The sequence below is a fragment of the Prenolepis imparis genome, unplaced genomic scaffold (genome assembly GCF_030444845.1).
Source record: "Prenolepis imparis isolate NDT839.2.m4 unplaced genomic scaffold, iyPreImpa1.0 SCAF_4, whole genome shotgun sequence".
Taxonomy (NCBI): Eukaryota; Metazoa; Arthropoda; class Insecta; order Hymenoptera; family Formicidae; genus Prenolepis; species Prenolepis imparis.
Genome location: NW_028141162.1, coordinates 3,067,143 through 3,088,258, shown reverse-complemented (window position 1 = coordinate 3,088,258; position 21,116 = coordinate 3,067,143). Strand labels below are relative to the sequence as shown.

The 21,116-nt window shown below is 42.4% G+C and overlaps 2 protein-coding genes across 4 annotated transcripts in view; one reads left to right on the top strand and one right to left on the bottom strand.

Annotated features, from left to right (window-relative positions):
• LOC145935100 (uncharacterized) overlaps positions 1–21,116 on the top strand; it is a 129,504-nt gene that overhangs the window by 65,995 nt on the left and 42,393 nt on the right. The window contains exons 3-6 of one of the 3 annotated variants that reach the window (XM_083036174.1): positions 4,879–5,147; positions 5,281–5,353; positions 5,458–5,725; positions 6,246–6,285. Coding sequence is in view for 1 of the 3 variants with exons in the window: in XM_083036170.1 (XP_082892296.1) it covers positions 6,212–6,285 (74 nt within the window). In the remaining 2 variants the exon portion in view is untranslated. Of the gene's footprint in view, positions 1–4,878; positions 5,148–5,280; positions 5,726–6,040; positions 6,286–21,116 lie in introns of those variants that run through there. The other 2 variants (XM_083036175.1, XM_083036170.1) reach the window with 2 other exon arrangements.
• Positions 1–21,116, bottom strand: part of LOC145935097 (uncharacterized) — a 32,317-nt gene that overhangs the window by 5,168 nt on the left and 6,033 nt on the right. The window contains exon 2 of the mRNA XM_083036161.1: positions 1,336–1,538. Within this exon, the coding sequence (XP_082892287.1) occupies positions 1,336–1,538 (203 nt within the window). The remainder of the gene's footprint in view (positions 1–1,335; positions 1,539–21,116) is intronic.

The window sequence follows — 21,116 nt, the reverse complement described above, 5'->3', positions numbered from 1 at the left end:
GATATTTCTACGGTGAAGTACGATGTTTGCGATTGCAATCATCAATGAGGTTCGCGTAGTTATCATAATTGCTTCAATTAGCGTTGTTAAACCGACTCAGCATAAAAACGCGAAAACGATTACAAATGTCGAAGGACCCCGTACGATTGACAGGCCACGCGCCAGCGGGCCAGCGTCCTTGAAGTTTCACAAAGAGGCGAGGAAACCCTTCTCGAGAGGTTACGAGAGCGAGCGTGGTGAGACTCGTGGTGGGACTCCTTGACAATGGCGGGTCATGGGAGAGCGGTGTAGCGATCTCCCACGCATTTATCACGGAGTGCGAATCGGCAAGCGGGTGTGTTGACCTTGCCTACTGGCCTTATTTAAGATCTCGCGATTCGACGGCCGGACGGATGAACGGGCGTGTGTGTTGCGTCACGTGCCGCCGCTCTCTCCCTCACCACCTGGACAATCCGCGACCTTGCAGCAAGGATGCCTCTCGTACATCCTGGGTTCTTCGAGCGGTCGCTTTATCCCACAATCGCGTGTCGAAGTGATTTTCATTATAAGGTCGACCGAGCGATTCTCATCGTTCTAGAGAAGAGAGCTCTAATTGGATTATTCCGCGAGTGGAGAAGGAAAAAAAGGGAAGGTGAAAATCCGACGCCAGGGCGAAACTCGTAAAACGAGTTTCGTAGTCTCTGATCTTGAAAGCTAGCGGCCTAAGGAGTGATGAGCGGATTCTCTATGTAAAGTAAGGTGAAATTCGCGAGCGAACGAGGATTTAAATTTTGGACGAATTTTCTAGAGATCGGCTAGACTGGGCGGCTCACGGTAGATAGGTAACTCGGGCGCGTTTTGCTCGCTCGCGGGGATTGTATAACGCGTTAGAAATCGAATAGCGACGCCAGCGGACCCGTAATTAGAAGTTGCAGCGAAACGGGAGGCCGGCCGCGGTTCGCCCGGCGCACGTGAAAGTGTTTACGGCCGAGGAAACGGATCGTGCCGGAGATAAAGGCCATTTACATGCAATTGCATTGCGTGGTGCATATCATTTCTCTCTTTCCTGGCCTCTATCTTCCCCCTCTTTCGCTTTATCTTCATTCTCTTCGTGCCTTACGGTCACCGCCGAGGAACGCCGACCGAGAATGGCCTTGTCCGTGGAACCGTGCCAAATTGCGAATGCCTTTTGCGTTCTCCATAAAACGTTTCTGGTCCTTTGATATCGCTGTTGCGCTGGTCAGGTAGCGAGAGAGGAATTTCTTTTCTTAAAATCGACGTATTTATATCGGTTCTTTCAACCAAGACTAAACCAGAGTTAAACGAGACTATTGATTAACGATAATAATTAATTACCCAAAAAGTGGCGAGAGAACGACCCTCCGAATCGCTCAGGCTAAAACCCAGAGCAAATGTGTGCGGTTGACAGATGCTGGGCGGCGCTTGACGGAGATTTAACGCTCTCAATGGTAGCCTCATCGGGGTGCCTTCGACCCACAGCCAACCCATCCTGATGGAAACCGTCTTCCTTTCGTTCAGATCTTCCACGTACAGCTCGCCTGAAATCCAGATGAAAACAACATGAAAGAGAGAGGACTGATTTATTTTATCGCAACCGAATCAATTTTTATTTGCGGTATTTTAATCTTAATATACGGCTTATAGATATGCTCTCCGTCACAATGTGAACTTTTGTTCTCGTCGCGTTCAATAGCGCCGGTCGTAAATGGTAGCGCTATTAATATTCGCGCGGCGGTTTCGAGATTAAGTCAGAGGGGAATCGATGATTCACGCGAACTGACTGGCTGGTAAATAAACGAGCGGCGGAAGAAATCTCGCATATATCGCGAGCAATTGATTGTATCTGCGTTACGATCGTATATGTATATCGAAAGTAAAAGCCGTCGACGGCGACGCGACGCGACGGCGCGCGATCGCGTTTATTAGCTTTATGAATATTTCATTACGCGAGACCGCGAAAGCGCATTGTCGGAGGAAGCTTCGGAGGAGGAGGTTTTCGCGAAACCGACTTTCGCACTTTCGTTCTATCCCGAATTAGCCCATGACATTCCGCGTGATCCGAACCGTTTACGTCCGAAGGAGCGCTCCTTAAAAGGTTTACGTCACGTCGCTCATTACATCTCAGTTTTACGACGTAAGATCGTAATTCCACCTTTGCGAAAAAGGAAAAAATTGCGGAGGAGGACATAAGAGGGCAACGAATCAAGAGATTGACGTCATCCGATTAAGAGGCGTGGGCGACGTATGCGTGGTGGTATCATCCTGGCACCCCCCGTGGTTATTTCACGTCTCGTCTCGATTCAGCCTCAACGACTATCGACCGAAAACAGCGTCAAACACGCCTACGTTTCTCATCGCGGCACTCGGGAGACTATTTTTGCTCGACTCCGGGATGGAAATAGATTCTACCGCGACGAACGAATGCTCGTTCATCGTCTTCGTCCACTTTTGCGGCGCCTGATGCGAGATTCACTGAATCTGTCGTCGAGACGGTGGCAATTCGCGGGTTTTCTCGGCGAATGAGAACGTCGTCCTCGTCTTTTCCCGTCGACGATATCAAATTACGCGAAGAAAAAAAATCCTTTTTCGCCGAATTTCTCAGTCACGAACCGTAAAAGGATCCAGTATAGTCTTCAGAATAAGAGCATCGTTAATTAACCGCCGTTACATTTGATGTTACCCATCGATCAAATCCGTCTTAAAGTTCGATGAATTCCGGACATTCCACCGCTTGTATAATAAATCCGAAAAAGAGGGGGCCCATTAATGCGTTTCTCACATTAGGCGTTTTTCGAAACTTATCACGGTAAAGGACGTTTATCGGAAGGACATAATCGACGGGATACTTCGAATTCTTTCTCGATACTAACGAGGGGCGTTTACATATTTCACCTTAAGGTCTTTCTCTTGCATTCTTCCTTCGCGTGGGCGGATGTCGATGAACGTTTTGTGTCACAACGACCTACGACACGCGCCGCGCTTTTGTCCGGAAATATTCCTCCTTCGCCTGAACGAAAATGTGTGTCTCGCCCAAAAGAATCCCGCCGATTATTAACCCTTTGTTCTCTATCGGGTCTTAGGTAACTTCACTCGTTTCGCTTTCTTACGCTGTCGCCATTCTTACGACGGGCAACACAATGGAGAGTCTAATCCCGTAGAAAATTAGTCTCTTAGAATTGCTGTAGATGCAAGAGAATCGTCGTAATAGCATAGCGTCAGATAATATCGGAAAATGTGAAATCGTTAGTACGCACAGGAAATATGTTGAACGAAGGATTTAATATTCGTATGTGATATTCAGTTTAAAATACTTGCAAAATTAAGAGATGCATCATGCGAGCCTAATATGTCAATGGTGACGTGCATGACAATCTCGAGAAACTTTATAGACGTATAACAGAGTCTCATGTCGTGTCGCGTGTTTGGAAAGCGCAAGAAACAGCAGCGTTACATTTATATCTCTCGGATGCTGAAGAAAAAAATCTCACGATGCATTATCGGAGTGAAAGCGTCGCCGTTTTTCACAGGACGCGAAATTCGCATCGCGAGGATACGATTATCTCGTCAGTTGACGTTTGGTAGTGTCACGATTGCTCTTGAAGATCGCAAAACATACATAAGTGACAGAAACATTTTTCATTGTTATCACGCTCTTTACATTTTTTATTGCACTAGAACAACACAAGCGCGCGCTTACGCGCACGCCATTCTTCGATTTTATATTAAAACGAATGATATTTAAAAAAAAATAATATAAAGTTTGTTTAAACTTAATTAATATTTTGCAGAAATCAGCTGATTAAAGCGTTAATTTGCTAATTAAATTTTAAAATAATAATATGGTAAAAAATTAAAATAGTTATATGTTGTAAATAATATGTTTATAATACCTCATTCTCAATTAATATTTTTTGACAGAAATCAGCTGATAACTGTCAAAAATATTAATCGTGTTTAAAGTATTATAACATATTATTTAAAACATTATTTTAATTTTTATATCATATTCTTATTTTAAAAATTAATTAGCAAATTAACGCTTTAATCAGCTGATTTTTATCAAGAAATATTAATAAAGCGAAAATTTTCTAATTATATATTCTAGCTTATATATTTATATTTATATATTGTGTATGTTATAATTTGCTAATTAAATTTTAAAATAATAATATGGTAAAAGTTGTAAAATAGTAATATGTTGTAAATAATATGTTATAATATCTTATTCTCGATTAATATTTTTTCTTTCTATATCTTTCAAAGCTATATCTTTTCGAACAAATCTCCTTTGAATTTTAATTAATTATTAATATTAAGTCATGTATATAGTATCGCGCGCGCGCTATTAGAATGAAGTTGCCGATGTTTGTAGCCTCGGCCATTACCGAAACGCCGCGAGTATCAGGCAGTTGGAGCTGCGTCCCGCTGTGATTAATTAGTAAGCATAATCGTTAGAAACGATTTCTAACTTTTGTATTGTAATATTTATCAATCGCATATCATAATTTCAACGTTAATATGTAGTCGTAATTGTTCGAAACGCATATTTCGCGAAAAATTCGATGCAAAATCTCTTGCCAACATAACCCAACTTAATCTGTTTTCGCGCGTGCGAATGTGTTGCGATCCGTAGATATATCTATCGTTAATTCTAGCTTACATATTTATATTGTGTCATAATGCGAAATAATAAGATTATTCTAATATATGTATGTATTTTTTTTTAAACATATTTTAATTTTTATAACATATATTATTTTAAAAATTAATTAGCAAATTATCGCTTTAATCAGCTGATTTCTGTGAAAAAAAAATTAATATTTATAATATTTGTTTAAGTATCTCTCTATATATGTATTTTATATTTATTTGTTACAGGTAGCATTGCTGATAAGCTGCGCGCGAGTTTGATTGCCAAATTCTCGAGTGTCGAACGGACGTTGATTCGTGTGATTATAGTTTTCGTATCGTTATTTCTCATTGCGCAATGTACGCGAAATACGCGTCGCGTCGGGAGTGCCGTGTAAAGTGTCGGGCGATCGTAATTATTCGTATTTTCGCGAGTGCTACGAAGGAGCGATGACGGCTGACCAAGAGAGGAGGAGGAGGCCCGGGGAGGCATCGGGCAACAACGGGGCAACTATAAGGTATAAATATATAATATATAAATATATAAAAACGCAAAATAAATATATAATAACATTTCTTTTAAGAAACACATAATTTTTATTATATTTATTTAAGAATCTCAATATATATGTATTTTATTTATTATTACAGGTAAGGTTTTCAGATAGGAGAGGAGGAGGCTCGGGAAGGCATTGGACGACAGTGAGGCAACTGTGACTGTGAGGTAAGCAAAAAATATATATATAATAACGTTTCTTTTAAGTAACATTTTTTTGTTATATTTGTTTAAGTATCTCTCTATATATGTATGTATTTTATTTGTTACAGGTTGCATTGCTGATAAGCTGCGCGCGAGTTTGACTGCAAGATTATCGAGTGTCGGACGGACGTTGCTTCGTGCGGATATAGTTTTCGTATCGTTTTTACTCATTGCGCAATGTACGCGAAATACGCGTGCGGTTCACGCGTCGCGTCGGGAGTGCCGTGTAAAGTGTCGGGCGATCGTAATTATTCGTGTTTTCGCGAGTGCTACCATGGACCAAGAGAGGAGGAGGAGGCCCGGGGAGGCATCGGGCGACGTCGGGGCAACTATGAGGTATGCAAAATAAAAACATTTCTTTCTAAACTGCATTAAGATATTCGACTGTTTCCAGACTTCCAAAATACCCTGACACACACACACACACACACATCACCCACCCATTCACACACACACACACACACACACACACAAATACATGTTAGCGGATATAGGATGTCGATAGGAGATATATATATTATAAAACTCTTAACTTGTTAATTCGGATCGTATAGAAACACTTTATTCTTCTTAGAAATTCTCAGAGAGAGAGAGAGACGCGTTCGACCGAGAGGTTTATATACAAACTCATAAAACGCTTATTCTTTTAAAAGAAGCCAATCACGGCAAAGCACGTTTCGTCAAAACTACAAAATAACGATCGAGGCAACGGACAGATATAAGTATATATGAAAACACGACAATGACCCGACACGATAATAATAACATAATACATATAAGGTGATTTCCCGGACATCCCGCTACATTAGATACTGCTAACACATGTATATACATAATTTGAATATTTTGTTTTCAGATCAATGTGCTGTGTACTACAACTCCACTATTTCGTATCGGTGAGTGAGAAATTGTTTATTTTAATATAATATTTCTATAGCGGTAATGGGGGTTTATATATAATATGATGAAAATATGCGATGAATCGCATTGAACGATCTTTAAACGGATATCTTGCATTAATCACGCGATATCTGATAAATTAAAATTATTTTTATTTAAAAGTTATGAGAGTAATTCTTGCGAGAGAGAGAGAGATAACAAACAGTAGCAAGATTTATAATATTGTTGAACACCACTTTTCATTTTTTCCTTGTGACTGTTTTTCATCAGAATTTTCAATTCTTATAATCGACGTTCTTACAATTCAAATGATCATTATAGTAGACCATAAAGCTAGATAAAGACAAATTATGCGTGGTTTGCGGATTCTGCGGATGTTACCGATGATGTGCCACCTTCTTGAATCGTATGATGATTTTCACACCAATGACTCACTATAAATTCATGGTCATTCCGTTTGTCTACGCCGACAAAGCTCTCTACTCTGTGAGATTTTTCCATGAACGCGTTACGAAGTATCTGACTCATCGGCGAGCCTCGCGAAGTGGGTGCATCAATTTTTTTATGTTTCTTTTGATCAACCAAGCGCATCGATTGCGCAAATAATTATGTTATTCGAAAATGTTGATTGCCCCAATTGTGCGAAAAAGTAGTCGTGAAGTTTCTTTCTATCGAAACTCGCACTCGATGATGAAGCAAGATTTCGTGAGCAGTTCATATTGTTTACTTTAGCGATTATTCGAGAGATTAACGAATTTTGAAAGGCACAGTTGGGTAGCTACTTATGCGTCGACACATCTGTTTAGGATTTCTCTTGATAAATCTGAGTTTTTTGGTCGAAACATTCTCGGGAAGTGGCACGTATGTACATTCACGAACGTGCTGTTTCTCGCCTAAGTCCGACGTCCTTGAGAGTCCAAGACTCTACGAAAGAAGATCGCGATGTCCGCTCTCACGGTCCATTAAGCTCCAGAAAGCGAGCGCGTTGCGCGCATGAACGTGTGAACGAGCCATAAATAAAGTGACCCGTTTCTAGGCCCGCATCCTGTGTCGCTCTGAAAGCTTCTCGGTTGGACAAACGTATCTGATCTATCGCTTGAAACGGATCGCGAAAGTTCGTGCATTTAATGTCGCCGTCTTAATTTCTTCACTGACGTGTAACGAGAGATATCGCTTTTAATCATTTCTCCTACTCGTTCAAACTGTCAGTATATTGGAAAAATAGCCGACAAGAATTGCCGTACAAATATACGCAGCCAAGTGTATATGCAGGACGATAAATATTGTAGAAATACATTTTTAACGTATAAATAAAACTAGATTAGAGTCTACGTCGCGCATTTCTCGTGCGTGCAAAGTTCTTATCTTGGCATTTCGAGCAGAAAGAAGGAAAGTTATGCGGCATTCTGGAATTGCATACAGAAGAACAATGATGCGTCGTATTGTATCGCCGCAGAGCTCTCTCTTTCCGCGGAAAGGCAACGTGCTTAAGCGAACGCTCGAAGAAATATGCGATTACCTGTAACTCCTTTCGTAATAATTAGGCATTATCACGACGGGAAAAGTGAAGCCTCCACCTATTATTAGTGTCGAAAAAAAATTATTGTTGACAAAAATTATATATATTATGAAAATGAAAACTATAAAAAATTTTATTACAAAATGAATTTAACTAAATTTTGATTATACGCAATTCGAATATTTCTTAAATGGATATATTCATTAAATGTGCATGTATGCGTGTAGATTCTTTTCATATTTGTTCTTAATATATTAGTGATTATATATTAGAGATATTAAGTAACCTGGGCAATCATTCGAATTTTCGTTACGGTAAAGTCTATGAATATGTATGAGTTTCAAAGGATGAAGAACGTCACGAACGGTTGTAGCAACTTAATGCACGTCGCTGCACGTTTCATTCCGTCCCCCTTGTGGTTGGCCCGTGTCGTATAAAACTCAGGAAGCCGTTTGTTAAATTTTTAAGATGGGACACGCGGAATGTGTGTTTCACCTATCGGGTGATTCTTTCGAATCATTAAATTTTTTTAATCGACCGATTATATTTATATAATTTAATTTTTCAATAAAAAGAAAGGACGAGAGAGAGGAGGGCGATTACAAAAATAAATATGCAAATATATATCGATAAAAATTAGACTCAACAAAAACTAGCAGAACTATTCGAGACTATTTCGAGGTAATAGATCCCATGACGATCCTTCCCGAGGCCAACCCGATGGAAAGGTTCCGAGGAAAATGCAAGGCATAAGTCTTTTATCCGCACTTCTTTTTTTGTGCTAGGCACTCTTTTCCGTTGCGCTCGGTCAACATAAAAGATCCTGTTTAACAGTCATTCATTTTTCACTTCATTCCTTCACGCTCTTCTGCCTCCTGTCAGTTCTGGCACGTCATCAGAGGGCCAAACAGGACCCCGCCGTTTTTTTTTTCCCTCGCGGCCGGTCGCGTCGCGTCTTCGGAAGCGCCATGAATTATTTATTCGCGAACATCATTGGGAGGAACACCCTCGAATTCCGGTGAATGTCTTCCGATTTTCCACGCAGTCTGACCTCCCTTCGCCCTTTTACCCTTCCCTGCTCGCGCAGCGCAGGATGAAGATTAGGATTTCATGGTTGTTGGCGCGATGAGCCTCGAAAGAAAAAAAAAAGGAGGAAGCCGGCAATGCGCTTTCTCCGTAGGTCCCGCATAATGAGATTTGCGGCCGCATAAAAGAAGAAATATTGCGAAATAAGATTATGCGTTTGATGAGACAGTAATCGCGTTTTCCGCAGCATTTAGTTCAAATACGACACTCCTATACACATTATTCCTCGAGATAAACTTTGTATAAGATCGAAATAAAAAAAGGATGCATTGATCTCTTCTGTTATATCTATCAGTTCAAGCGTGTCTTTTTTTTTTTTTTTCTTTCAACGCGTGATATAACAATTTTAAGTTCGCTTAGTTTCACCATAATTTAGCGTTAAAACGCTTTCGATGGCGAACATATGTACGGTTAAGCGTCTCCAACGCGGAAGGAAGGAAGGAAGCGCGCGTTCCTGATAGTGTACGAGGTGAAACGCGATGTGAAAGTGACAAATCCGCGTGCGGGACCAGGGCGGTTCGTGTCGCGCGGTTTCCGGTCTCGCACACGCGGACACCAGGAAGCAGCGAGCAGCGGGTGGGTGGAGAACCTTATTCGTCGTGGTACCATGCGAAGCACCCACGAGCGCGTTGCGGAAAAACGGTCACCGTTACCGGAATTCGCGTACGGCCTCCTCGTGTAACTGTTGCGACTCGCCTGACGATGCCGGGCATCGTCAGCCGAGTGTGCGACGCATATCACGATATGTGCGGTTGTGGTGTGTTGTCAGTCTGCGGCCAGCAGTGTAGAACGGCCTCGCTTTGCTTGCCTTGCTGAGAATGCACCTGCCTGTGAGCACTTTCCAGTCGAACGCCCGACATACAGGGAGGGAATTTCATCCTGTCACGATTGATTCACGGCACTTCTGTATAAATATCGCGATTTCGCGGATTGTATGATTGATGTGACAAGCGCTGCGTTTTGCGTCGCGAAAAGAGAGAATCTTATGAATAAATTCTAACAGAATCAAGTCGAATGTTTAGTAGTAGATTTTAAACGGATCAGCTCGTTAAAAATGTATCGCTCATTTTCATGATGAATTTAGATCGAGAGAAACGTTGTCTATGGATAAAGTTTATAGAAACTTTGTTTGAAATTAATTTTATTGTACGACATATTTGGTTTCGTAAATGTGTGTTCTGTGTGACATGTATATTCTATCCTCGCGTCCCTTTCTGTTTGAATTAAGCCGATAATTCTACAGCAGAGCGCCATAAACTACGAGATGAGCAACTGCAAACATGCAGAAGTGGCTCGCATTGTCTCGTCTGGAGCGAAACAAACGGTTCGTTAGTAGTAATTACAAGGTAAACCCGTTAGCGGCGCGTAGGAGGAAACGTTTTTTTTTTTCAGGAGCGTATTCACCAATCGCGTACGCCTGTATTACACTCGTAAATTGCTACTGGGGAGGTCGCTTATTTCGTGATACAGAGCAATTTCGCCGTCTCGCGGCCCTCTGCAGTTTCGCTGCAGTCGTATTCAATTAGTCGCAGCTCGTGATCGCTGAACTCGTAACCGCGTTATTTCGCTCGTTGTTTCAGGCAAAACTAGCTTCCCGAGACAATTCTCTTCCAAGGATCCTTCTCTTCTCGCGCTCGGCAAACGCGGTCGCCGTTTTCCGCGAAAATTTTTCCCCCCCGAGAAACGCGTTCGATACGATAAAAATTGTCTAAGCGACGAGTTTCGGTTTGACGAAAATAAATATGCAAAAGGAGTGGGGTTATATACACCTTGGCGCAAACAGGCCAAGGAACACGCATCCCTTTTCTCGTGACCATCGATCTTCTCATGTAAATCAAGCATTCGTCTTTCGTGCGAGTCATTTATTATTATCTCGCTTTTTACATCGCGCTCTCTTCACCCTCCCCCCTTTATCTCTCTCTCTCTCTCTCTCTCTCTCCCTTTTTTTTCACCCCTGTCTTTGCATCCCCCTCACACGATGCGCCCTGGACAATGCGGCACCGCGCCCATAAGCTTTTTGTGTGCATTTCGGACGCGCGCGCAGGCATGACTTTGCGGCCTTTCTTCGTGAGACACCTTGCGCCCGAAGATCCGTTCCCTCGACAGCATCCCGTTTTTAGAGCCGTCGAGGTCTTTTACGCGGCTTTACCGCCCGTCGTGGGTCCGGTCGTGATTTTAAATCCGCTCCAATACAAATAAACATGGCAGACACGAGTTTTACCCAAATTTTTCTTTCACCCGGGTGAGAGATTTAATTTCGAATTTGAATAATTCCCTGTCCATGTCTTTCGAAAACGACGCACACTCTCCCGTATGACAATGCTCGATGCTATGGACGAGCTTTTTCACGAGCTTATTCGAACTCTCTTTCTCGCCGCGCGATGGAAATTTCTCAAACAAAATACAAAACTTGATCGTCCAACGACAAAGGCTATTGTCAATCTCCAAGCGTTGCCGCCACAATGGCGGTCGAGAAAAATACTCGTACGATGTCAATGACTGGTCAAGGAAAGAAGTTAACATCAAACAAAGTTGTTGCGCATCAACACGGAAATATATATCGGCGCGAAAAAACGCGTAAGGGAGAGACGTCTCTCGTTTTGCCGACAAGAGCGTGTATCTTATCTCACTACCAATTTATAACTCCGTCGCGTTCATATTTCGATCTTATGTCATTTTATCATATATTATATATAGCAGATAACTTCCTCGCACATTAATCTCCGCAGATGGAACCAGAAATTTCTCTCGCTCGCGACATCGTCTCGTCGTTGCTTCCTCTATCTATATCGTCTTTTGTTCCTTCGTTTACATTGATAAGGCAAAAACGTCCAGGAAGAAAGCGAAGCGAAAAGGGGTGTGCGAGTCTGCGCGAGATGAAGACGGCTTGACAGCGAAGGGACGGGGGAGGAACGGAGGAGGAACAGACGTGAGGACAGAGGAAGCATTCATACGAGCGCGACACGTGTTTCCTTGGTGGGTTCTTCGCGTCGCTTCTCTCGAACGAACGTCTCTCCGAGGTGGCGCGAAACGGCTTAATTGAACGCGAAATTTCTCCGCAAACGAACCGGGAAGTCGTCATGAGAAAATTTCTACTGTAGAAAAGCTGTATGGCGAGAATATGTGCAACATCGTTGCCGGCGAAAGCAGCTTTGAGAGTTTCGCGTGCATCGATATATTCTTGTCGGCAGAGAGAAACACATCTCTTGAAAAAGAAATTTCTATAAGTTAACAACAAGATAATGAGAAATGATGACAAATCATTCGTGACGAAATGAGTGATTATCTTTTATGTAATATCGGTTAAAAATTCTCTAACAATGAATGGTTGTCATAAATGGAATATGTAGTTAGCGTTATTTCCTCAAGATACGATATATCATTAATAGCTTTGACAAATGACGTGGCAATGAATCGCGACAACCCTCGAATTAGCTTCTCGCTACGTCGAACGTGTCAGATTCGAAACGAGATGATGACGCGACGAAACACGAACAGGAAGAGGTGTAGGATGGTCTGAAGACCGACAACAAGAAAGGGACATCCTATTTGCTTAGTTGGCGAATTCATTGTGTAAATCGCAGTTATAGTAGGGAAAAAAACGTGCGTTTCAGCGAGAGAATCTAACGAACTCGCTGATCGACAGTGATTTGACAAAAATATCGAATTAGGCTAGTGGCTTGGCGGATCATGGAAGAATCTGTCAGATTTAGAAGACGGAAGCGAAAATAGATAAAGATCGGAGAGGGTATTAAAATGGATAAAGGAAAAAAGATTTCCAACGGTCGAGATGTCATTTATCTTTATGCAACGATGATCGATGAGCGATGCACAAAGGAAGAAAGAACATCTAGGATCTTCCCCTAAACGGCGCGACAAAAGACGCGGTAACGGGGACAATGGTTCTGTTTATCTAAAAAATTATCACGATCCAATGGATTTCAAAATAATTTTGCGAAACATTATGTACACAAATCGCTCAAGCTTAAGAGATTTAAGTTATTTTGATCGAATTATTAAAGCCATTAAGCTTTGCGTATTCATTTCCGTGTGATTATCGCGAATGTCGAAACATAAAAAATCGATATCATATTGATTTTAAAATTATAAAAATTACAGGATGCAAGGTTTCAATAGCTTTTACACACAAACACACACATCAGGGTTCCCTCTTCACTTTTTCTGCTTCTTTTTTCGCGAGTATTCGATAAAGAATCGCTTCCTTTCTCTTTTCCTTCTCCTCAAAGAACAATCGTTATTCCGGCAAGAGGGAAGAATCGTTATTCAGGAAAGAGACTCCTCGCAGCTCACGTTAACGCAATTCGTGGGGGCACTTATGCATCGAGTTTGAACCGGTAGGGCTTTTCTTTCGTCGGCCGATCGATCGTGCGACCGGAGTCAATACCGCCGCACTTTTTCTTCGCGCGCACAAAACGAGTGCATTATGCTCGGCGAAACAATGCCCGCCGCGTGTAGCTCTCACGTGCGGCAGGACATCGGAGGACAGCTGGCTAGGAGCCTGAGAGACTCCTTCTGCGGTGACAAGTGCTGCGATCGGCAGCCGATTGTTCTCAGAGCGATCAATACGGGCGGCTATTGGAGACGCCGAGTGTTCACACACAGATACAAGTTCAATGGCTTGTTCGAAATGCCATTCCTTTTAGAAAATGGTTATGGGAAATTTAGAAATAAAAAATTTATTAAAATTAACGCGTCATAAATGAGAGAATAATTTGAACGAGAGACTCGTCTTCGGTGGGAACTTTCAGCGGAATCTACGGGTTATTAGATACATTATAAAGGCTGTTGTGTATATGCGGGCGAAATCTGATACTCTTTCGGAGAACCTCTTTCGAGTTTTCTCTTTAACCGTCGCACGTACACATACTTTTGGCGCATACAAAAGCCGAAGGATACGCGGCTTGTCTTTCGGTCTTTAATTTATTTTTAGCGCGAAAATATTATGTACGCGTAATTATATTTTTCGATTAGTAATGATAATTATTCAATTCAAGCAAGGTCGACTTGGTGAACTTGTACGTTCAAACGTACGCAAAATGTGTTACGCAAAATTGCGGGGGGTCGCTTACGTAATTAGACACAGTTACCCCGTTAAGCAAGGAAGTTGCGCCTTATTGTTTCTCTGCTCGCATCGTTTCCTCGCACGCCGAAGTATATGTAAATGAGAATACCGCGGAGAGATTTTGTTCTTTTCGATTCTTCTGATCAATATTGCCTCCTTCCATTCAAAAATCGCCAAACTTGTTATACCATGAAAAATTATATTTTAAGAATTCAGTAAGACTCTCAATATTAAATATTATTCAACGGGCTAAAAAGAGTCAAAGAAAATTAATTTTTCATTGAAACTGATTAGTTGTGCTCGGAGCATAAATTTTTCTTCGTCCGAGAGAGATACCAAGTAATTAAATTAAATTCAATTTGAGATTTTTATTTTAATAGACTACTCTTAAACGAGAAAAATATCGCTGAATCGAGAATTATATTTTATTTTTGAAATCTCATATTTTATTTTTTTTTTTTATATTATTGCAAACTATCGATGCCTCAATTTTGTAGGAAGTGACGCATTTCTTATTTTAAATTCTGCTACTTGCGACTCAAAGAACATGGGCACGAAAGCACGTATCGCAAGCGAGATTACGGCGGTACAGAAACATATATTTCCGACGATCTACACGTTCGACTTGTTAACGATTGGACCGACTATTTTCTCGAGACGTATTTTCGGCACGATCGCGGCGCCGCCGATAATTTGTCGAGCACATCGTTGCTGAGAAGAGAAGCGAGGAGCGTGGCGATGCATACGTTACGCCAATGAAGAAGCCCCGTTTGCCGTGCCTTTCGACACGGTCATTTTCCGACCGGTAAATTTCCATATAAACTGCGCGAGAGCCATTACTACCTTAGCGAGGGGTTAACAAAATCAACTGACTTTCATACGCTACCCGTATCGTAGCCCTTTCGTCGCATAAATTAGACGTCTACTCTCGCGAATAATTCCCTCACACAATGCGGTGTGAAAAAAAAACTCTGATACTTTAAAAGTTTCCTTTAAACGTCGCGAGAGATACGTCGTTCCGATATATCGTGGCAATTTTTCACGGTAATCTTTTCTCCGATTCGTGATACCTTTTCCTTTCGAATCCTGCCTGCAGGGAATAGCATTTGCTTTCCCATGAAGGAGATAAGAAAAGCCAGGAGAGACGCCTGCATATATACATATATATCCGGAGAAATCAATTTTCCGCAATATGAAAAGCTGCCAACTGGTCACGATCGTCCGATCTTCTCGGGACCCTCTCTCGGTCGACCCTCGAGACATTTCATCCGAGGACTCCGGACGACGGAGCCCTCGAAAAAAGACGGAGCCTTCTCGTGGTGTCGAGGTGTCACGCGTGAGAAAGGGGTGCGAAAGCTCGTCTTGTCTCTGTAGCTGTTGCTGCACGCCATGGTGCCTTCGAGGCTCTTTTGTTAATGATTATGGTTTTCTGTCTCCTGCTCTTACTCTGCATCCGTGCAAGGAGAAAGGAAGGAAAAGAAGCGCACACACAACACAAACGCATGCACGCACGGAAGACGCATGGCAAAACTGCGACGCGAGAGTAGTATAAAGGTAGAAACCTGATTCCGTTTTTCCATCCCCTCTTCAATCTCTCTCTTTTTCCTTCTCTCTCTTTCCGGATTCTTCGTCCTCCCGTTTTCTCTTATGCACTCTCGTGTACCCGTTCTCCGACTGCGTCGATGTCGCCGTTTTTCTGTCTCTCCTCTCTCGGCCGCGTGACAACGACCCGGAGCTAAGTAAACATCATCGTCGGACTCTAATGGAAATCGAATCGAGACGTAACGCAAGCTTTCGCAGCGTGCGCGAACTAAGCGGCGCCATCGTGGAAGACCGGTTTCACGTTTAGCCTGTGAACCCCTTTCTTTTCTTTTAAGAATTACTCGACCAAAATGCTCTCTCTCTCTTTCTCTATTTTTTTCTCTTTTTTTTTTGGCCAGTCTCTTATTGGCTTCACGACGCGACATTAAAAAGCTCGCGGACCGGAAAGGGGTGCGTGCTTGTTTGCTTTCACGTGAAAGCCAAACCTTTGCTTTGTGCCGAATTCCTTTCATCGCAAACGGTAAACAAGGACAAATTGTTGGCGCCATTGTGAGCAATTTCGGTTTACCGCAGTGGTCATGTAATCGTGACAGATAACTTTACATCACAGATGTCATCGATCGCATGATATCGGCGCAAAAGAGAGAGAGAAAGAAAGGAGAGAATTCGCACTCGCTCATCTAATCGCAATTTCGAGAGCGGAAGAAGCAAGAGACGAGGAAAAAGGAAATTTTTCCTCTCGCAATAGAAGACTCTACGTCGTTCGACAAAGTATGTCCCTTCTTAACCCGATTGCTTGACGACTCAATCCCGGCACGACCCCACAAAGCGAGAGCAGATCGAGATAACATTGTTGCACGATTTTTCGTGACGACCATTGTGACGCACAGCTGGCCGAAGGGTTGCACCGCCATTACGGCGATTTTGTCCCTTGATTCCAGATGGGTCGACCCTCCAAGGAGAGAGATACAGACGGCTTCGTAACTCTTTCCTTTGGAAATTAATTGTTGCACCGGTTCCGCCATACGCCCGGGGTTGGGATTCTCGAGGTGCTTCTTATCGCTCACGCGCTGCGAGTTTCTCGAAGCGATCTGGAAGAGGAGAAACGAGAGAAAAAGAGAGAGAGGAGACAAGTTTTCATGCCGAAGATCGATCGTATTTCTGCGAGACGAATTTTCCCCGCGCGCAAATCCTCCCAGCCCAGCCCAGCCCAGCACCACCGTCTTTCGCGATTCTCTACCTCTCTTTCCTTCCATTTTTTGCCAGAGGGTACAACGTAGGGTGTAATACGATATGGGGATTATGTCGCGCCTCGACGGCACCTAATTGAATCCCGGAGGTACCGGATGTTGTACATGTTGTGACCGTTAGTCGACCAATTCCTGAACGACTTCATTCATCTGTTTTTTCACAATGAGCTACTTTGGCGCAACAGACTCGCCGTATGAGACAAAATTTTGCGTACTACTCGCTTCGCTGCATTTTATATTACGTAAAAATAAATTTATGTTCTAAATATAGATTCAAGCGAGAGATTCGAATATAAAACTAGATGATATGCGCGCAAAAAACACGCACATTTTTACGACGCTCTCTACTTTACAATCGTTTTAAATGTTACGTTCTAGTTGTCAAACGATAACGATCGATTCTCTACTTTACAAGATGGTTTATATCGAAGGGTGTAAAAATATCGCGGTTCAGTCTCGAGCGACAAAGGGAAATAAACGGCACGTTGTGGGCGTGCAAGATTTTCCTCTCGGACTCTTTACTCGATAGAATTTTATTCAAAATGTCTCTCGTGCGTTACGACGGCAAAGGGTTGACACAGCTCTGTCGAATCGTCTCTATAAGCATTTTTTTCTCTCGCACGGGGGTCGAACAGCTGGTGATGTAACGTTGCGTGACTATCATCCCATCGTAGGGGCGGCGTCGCGTACGTTATTTACGATTACGAAACGAAGAGGGGGAGGGGGGAGATCGGTGACCCCGGTTACATGCGTGTACGGTTGACGCGTTTACGAGAAAGAGGATTTTTTTTTCGCTAAAAATCGCTCCTTCTCTCGACGATAAATACCGGGCGTGTTGCCTATAGACCGCGAAAGCAGCACGCGCGACACGAGCATAAGTGCCGACATACACGTGCACCCGTGCAGGACATTTTTCCAGGACACGCAGGCCGGCAGGACCAGTTTTCTGCGGGCGATTCTGGTTCTCTCGAGAGAGGAAGGGCCAGGGATGCAACTTCCGACGACGGCGACCATTTATTTTGACAGTGAGGATAGGGAACAAGCGTGATCTAGCTCGTTGACGTGTCCGTAGCGTAAATAACCGCGATGAATGAGAGCGCAGAGGCGAAAGAAACTTTGAGGGACGTGTAAAGGATGTTGGATGAAAGAATAAATACAATAAAATGTACGACGATGCCCACACCTTCTTTCTCATCTGACTTATCAAAACATTTTTTTTTTTTAAGTCATGCAGTTGACAAAACGCTCGAGAAAATATTTCAAGTGCTGAATTATCGCTTTCCAAGACGGTGTGTAAAGTCTCGAGCGATATAGCTATTAAACGACACGTTATATCTCGGTGCTTGTAACGTAAATTAATGGATTCGAACGCAATCGGATAGTTCTGGGTCAGCGCGATGTAATAAGAAATGAAGAAAGCTGTGTAATAATCGAGATAACGTTAACGCGCTCGAGATTTAATGACCGGCGAACCGCGCAGTCGAATCTAGGTCGAAAGTCGATTTTCTCGAAAATCACACGTGCGTGATATAGGAGAGAGAGAAAGAGAGTGAAGAGGGAGAGGGAAGGGGGATGAAGAAATAAAACCGCTACATTGATGATCGAGGCGCGATTGCAGCCGTCCATTTAGAAATCCGATCCAATACAATATCTTAGAGGAGCGCTGCATATAAAAGCACCCAACGGAAACGACTCCCGCCGCGCGTCGCATAAGGCCAAGAAGCGTAAAAAGCAGAAGGAATTGTCGATGCAATCGTGTCATTACGATTAGATGTAACGCGCCTAGCCCCCCGTAATTACGTCGTTACAGTTCCCATAGATGCAACGTGGGTCCCCTCCTGCGTGTCCGTCTTGTAAGTAGAAACGTCATGCGATCTCTTTTACCGTTTCTCTTTCATTGACAAGAAAAGAATTCTTTCATAGTTCACAATATACATATTCAAAAAATATATTATATAATTCTAAATATCTTTTTAATATTATATTATTGTTCTAGAGAATTTTTATTTTATTCTTCGAACAGAGAGAGGAATATTCGATTTAATTGTTAAATTCCATTTAACATTTAAATACTCCATTTTCAGCAAATTTACATTAAGAAATAAAAATTCAAAGAAATTCTAAAATTATAGAGATAGAGTATTAAATTATAGAATTACATACAGAAGTATAAAGAATTATAAGAATTACGCGAAATCAATTATCGTATGTATTACAAGTGAGAGAAAAAGCGAAATGCGTGTACAGGAAACGAATTTATGTGCGTAACAATGTTTTATTTATCTTGCAACATATTAGAATAACTGGTCGGAAGCTCGATTGAGATCGATAAAGAAAAACAATCTAGCGTGTCTATCAATGTTTTCGCACATTATATGTCTATCGCATGATTTGAAAAAAGTCGCATTTGTTTTACTTTTAAAGAAAATTTTTTGCTGTTTCGCAAAACACGAGTGTATATACGATTGAGAATATTATTTAGATGATTTGATTTTTTGTATCTTGTCCTAATTTCGAGAAATTATTCTTCTCTGAACTATTATGAATTAAATTTATAAAAAAGATATATACTTTTATTTTAATATTATTTTATATTATTAATATTAGAAATTTTCCAAACAATCTGGTAGACTACTTTCTAGCGCTACCTTTCTCGTGTTCTGCTGGAATTATCGATCAAACAGCAGATAGCGATTATGCGCGCCTTGGCAAAATTCTATAAATGCACGCTCGTTGTATGTCGATCGGACATGGGAATCCCGCGGGAGAGAGAAGATATATAAGAAGCAAAACCGAGAGAAACCTAAACGGTGCCCGCTGGGGAACACTAGGTCACACAGCAAACGCGGTGCAACGCCCTGACCTGTCTCCATCCTCGTTCGATCCTCCTTATGCGCCGTAATGTGTCCCTTCTCCCTCGTGTGTATCATCGATTCGCCGCTCGCCGTCGTCCTCGCGACCGCGAGAATACCGTAAGTTCGTCTCACTCGCCGCCACAGTAACGGCTGTAGCTCGCGTGTAAAGCAACGTCGACTTCCGTCCCGGCTACTGTCGCTGTCGCTGTCTCTTTCATCACCGAATACTCTGTGTAGTGTCGCGTTTCTCTCTTTCTCCCTCGCATCTGCACGCAACACGCCGTTTTCTCTTCTCTTCTCAGGTAGTCGTTTTCCGAACGTGCAGGTCAGCTGCTCGTTCCTCTTCCTCCAACTTCTTTACACCTCGGTAATATATTATATTGTATCTCTGGCAGAGGACACCGATGTAAAAATTTCAAAGTGAAAGTTTCAAAATATGTCGTTTTGCTTCTATTTATCAAAAGTATCGCGACTAGTAGGAATTGTGCGATGATTTCTCCTTCAGCTACTTTAGTTAATTAAGTGAAAATAACGGCAGGAATTGTATTATATATTCGAATTATTATTCATGAAAAAACAGATCGTTGAACTGTTACTGTTGTATACAGAATGTCTGGGAGGCCTCCCTCGAGGTCTGGTGGATTTCTTTCATTGTTTTTTTTTTAATTAGATGCCCTCCAGAGAACCAGATGCTCGCTCGTTTCTGTTTCTCTCTCACATATATATAAACTGGAATCTTCTCTATTCCGCCAATACGATCGAGTCTCTTCTTTCTCTCTTGTTCTCGCGTGTTTACTTCGTCACTGTCGCTCGACCAAGTAAAATGAAAGAACACAAGTCGTTCCCGTATCTGACACGCAGGGGCAGGGAAGGGCCATTTCCTGTCCGACGCAGACATTATTCCCGTCAGCTGTTCGAGACGGAGATGGAAAGATTATTCCGGCCCTTTTTTCTGGTCATGCGCCGATAAATTCGAACATATCCCGTTAAATGGTTCTCTCTGTTTCATCCCCTTTATCGTCCCTATATCTAGTCATTATCGAACCAACGCTCCGATATACGTCAGATCCGCATCTCATCTACATAGTTGACCCAATATATAAACGCGATGTACGGTCTACAAATCTGAATTGTTTTGGAGCGCACAATTATATTCTAACTCTTTACCTCGAGTCTGGTTTCTCTCGTTGTTGAAACAATATTTTTTTTCTCTGCGTCGCTGTTGACGAAATGACGCTCTTTTCTATCGTGTTCTTCGCGATGCGACACAGCCGAGGGCGTCTAATTACACCCACTTGAGAGACCAGCATTCCCCTCGTCAAGTCGCGCTAATTAATTTGTGTGCGCGAGAAACCGACGAGGGGACACGTGCATTCGGAAAAAGCCAAGTCTCGACTCTGTCGTCGCGCTTGGCTCAAGAGAGATCGAGACGACGTTGACAGCTGCAAGGCTACGTGATCTTAGTACCGAAGAATTTAAATCGCAAGTCAAC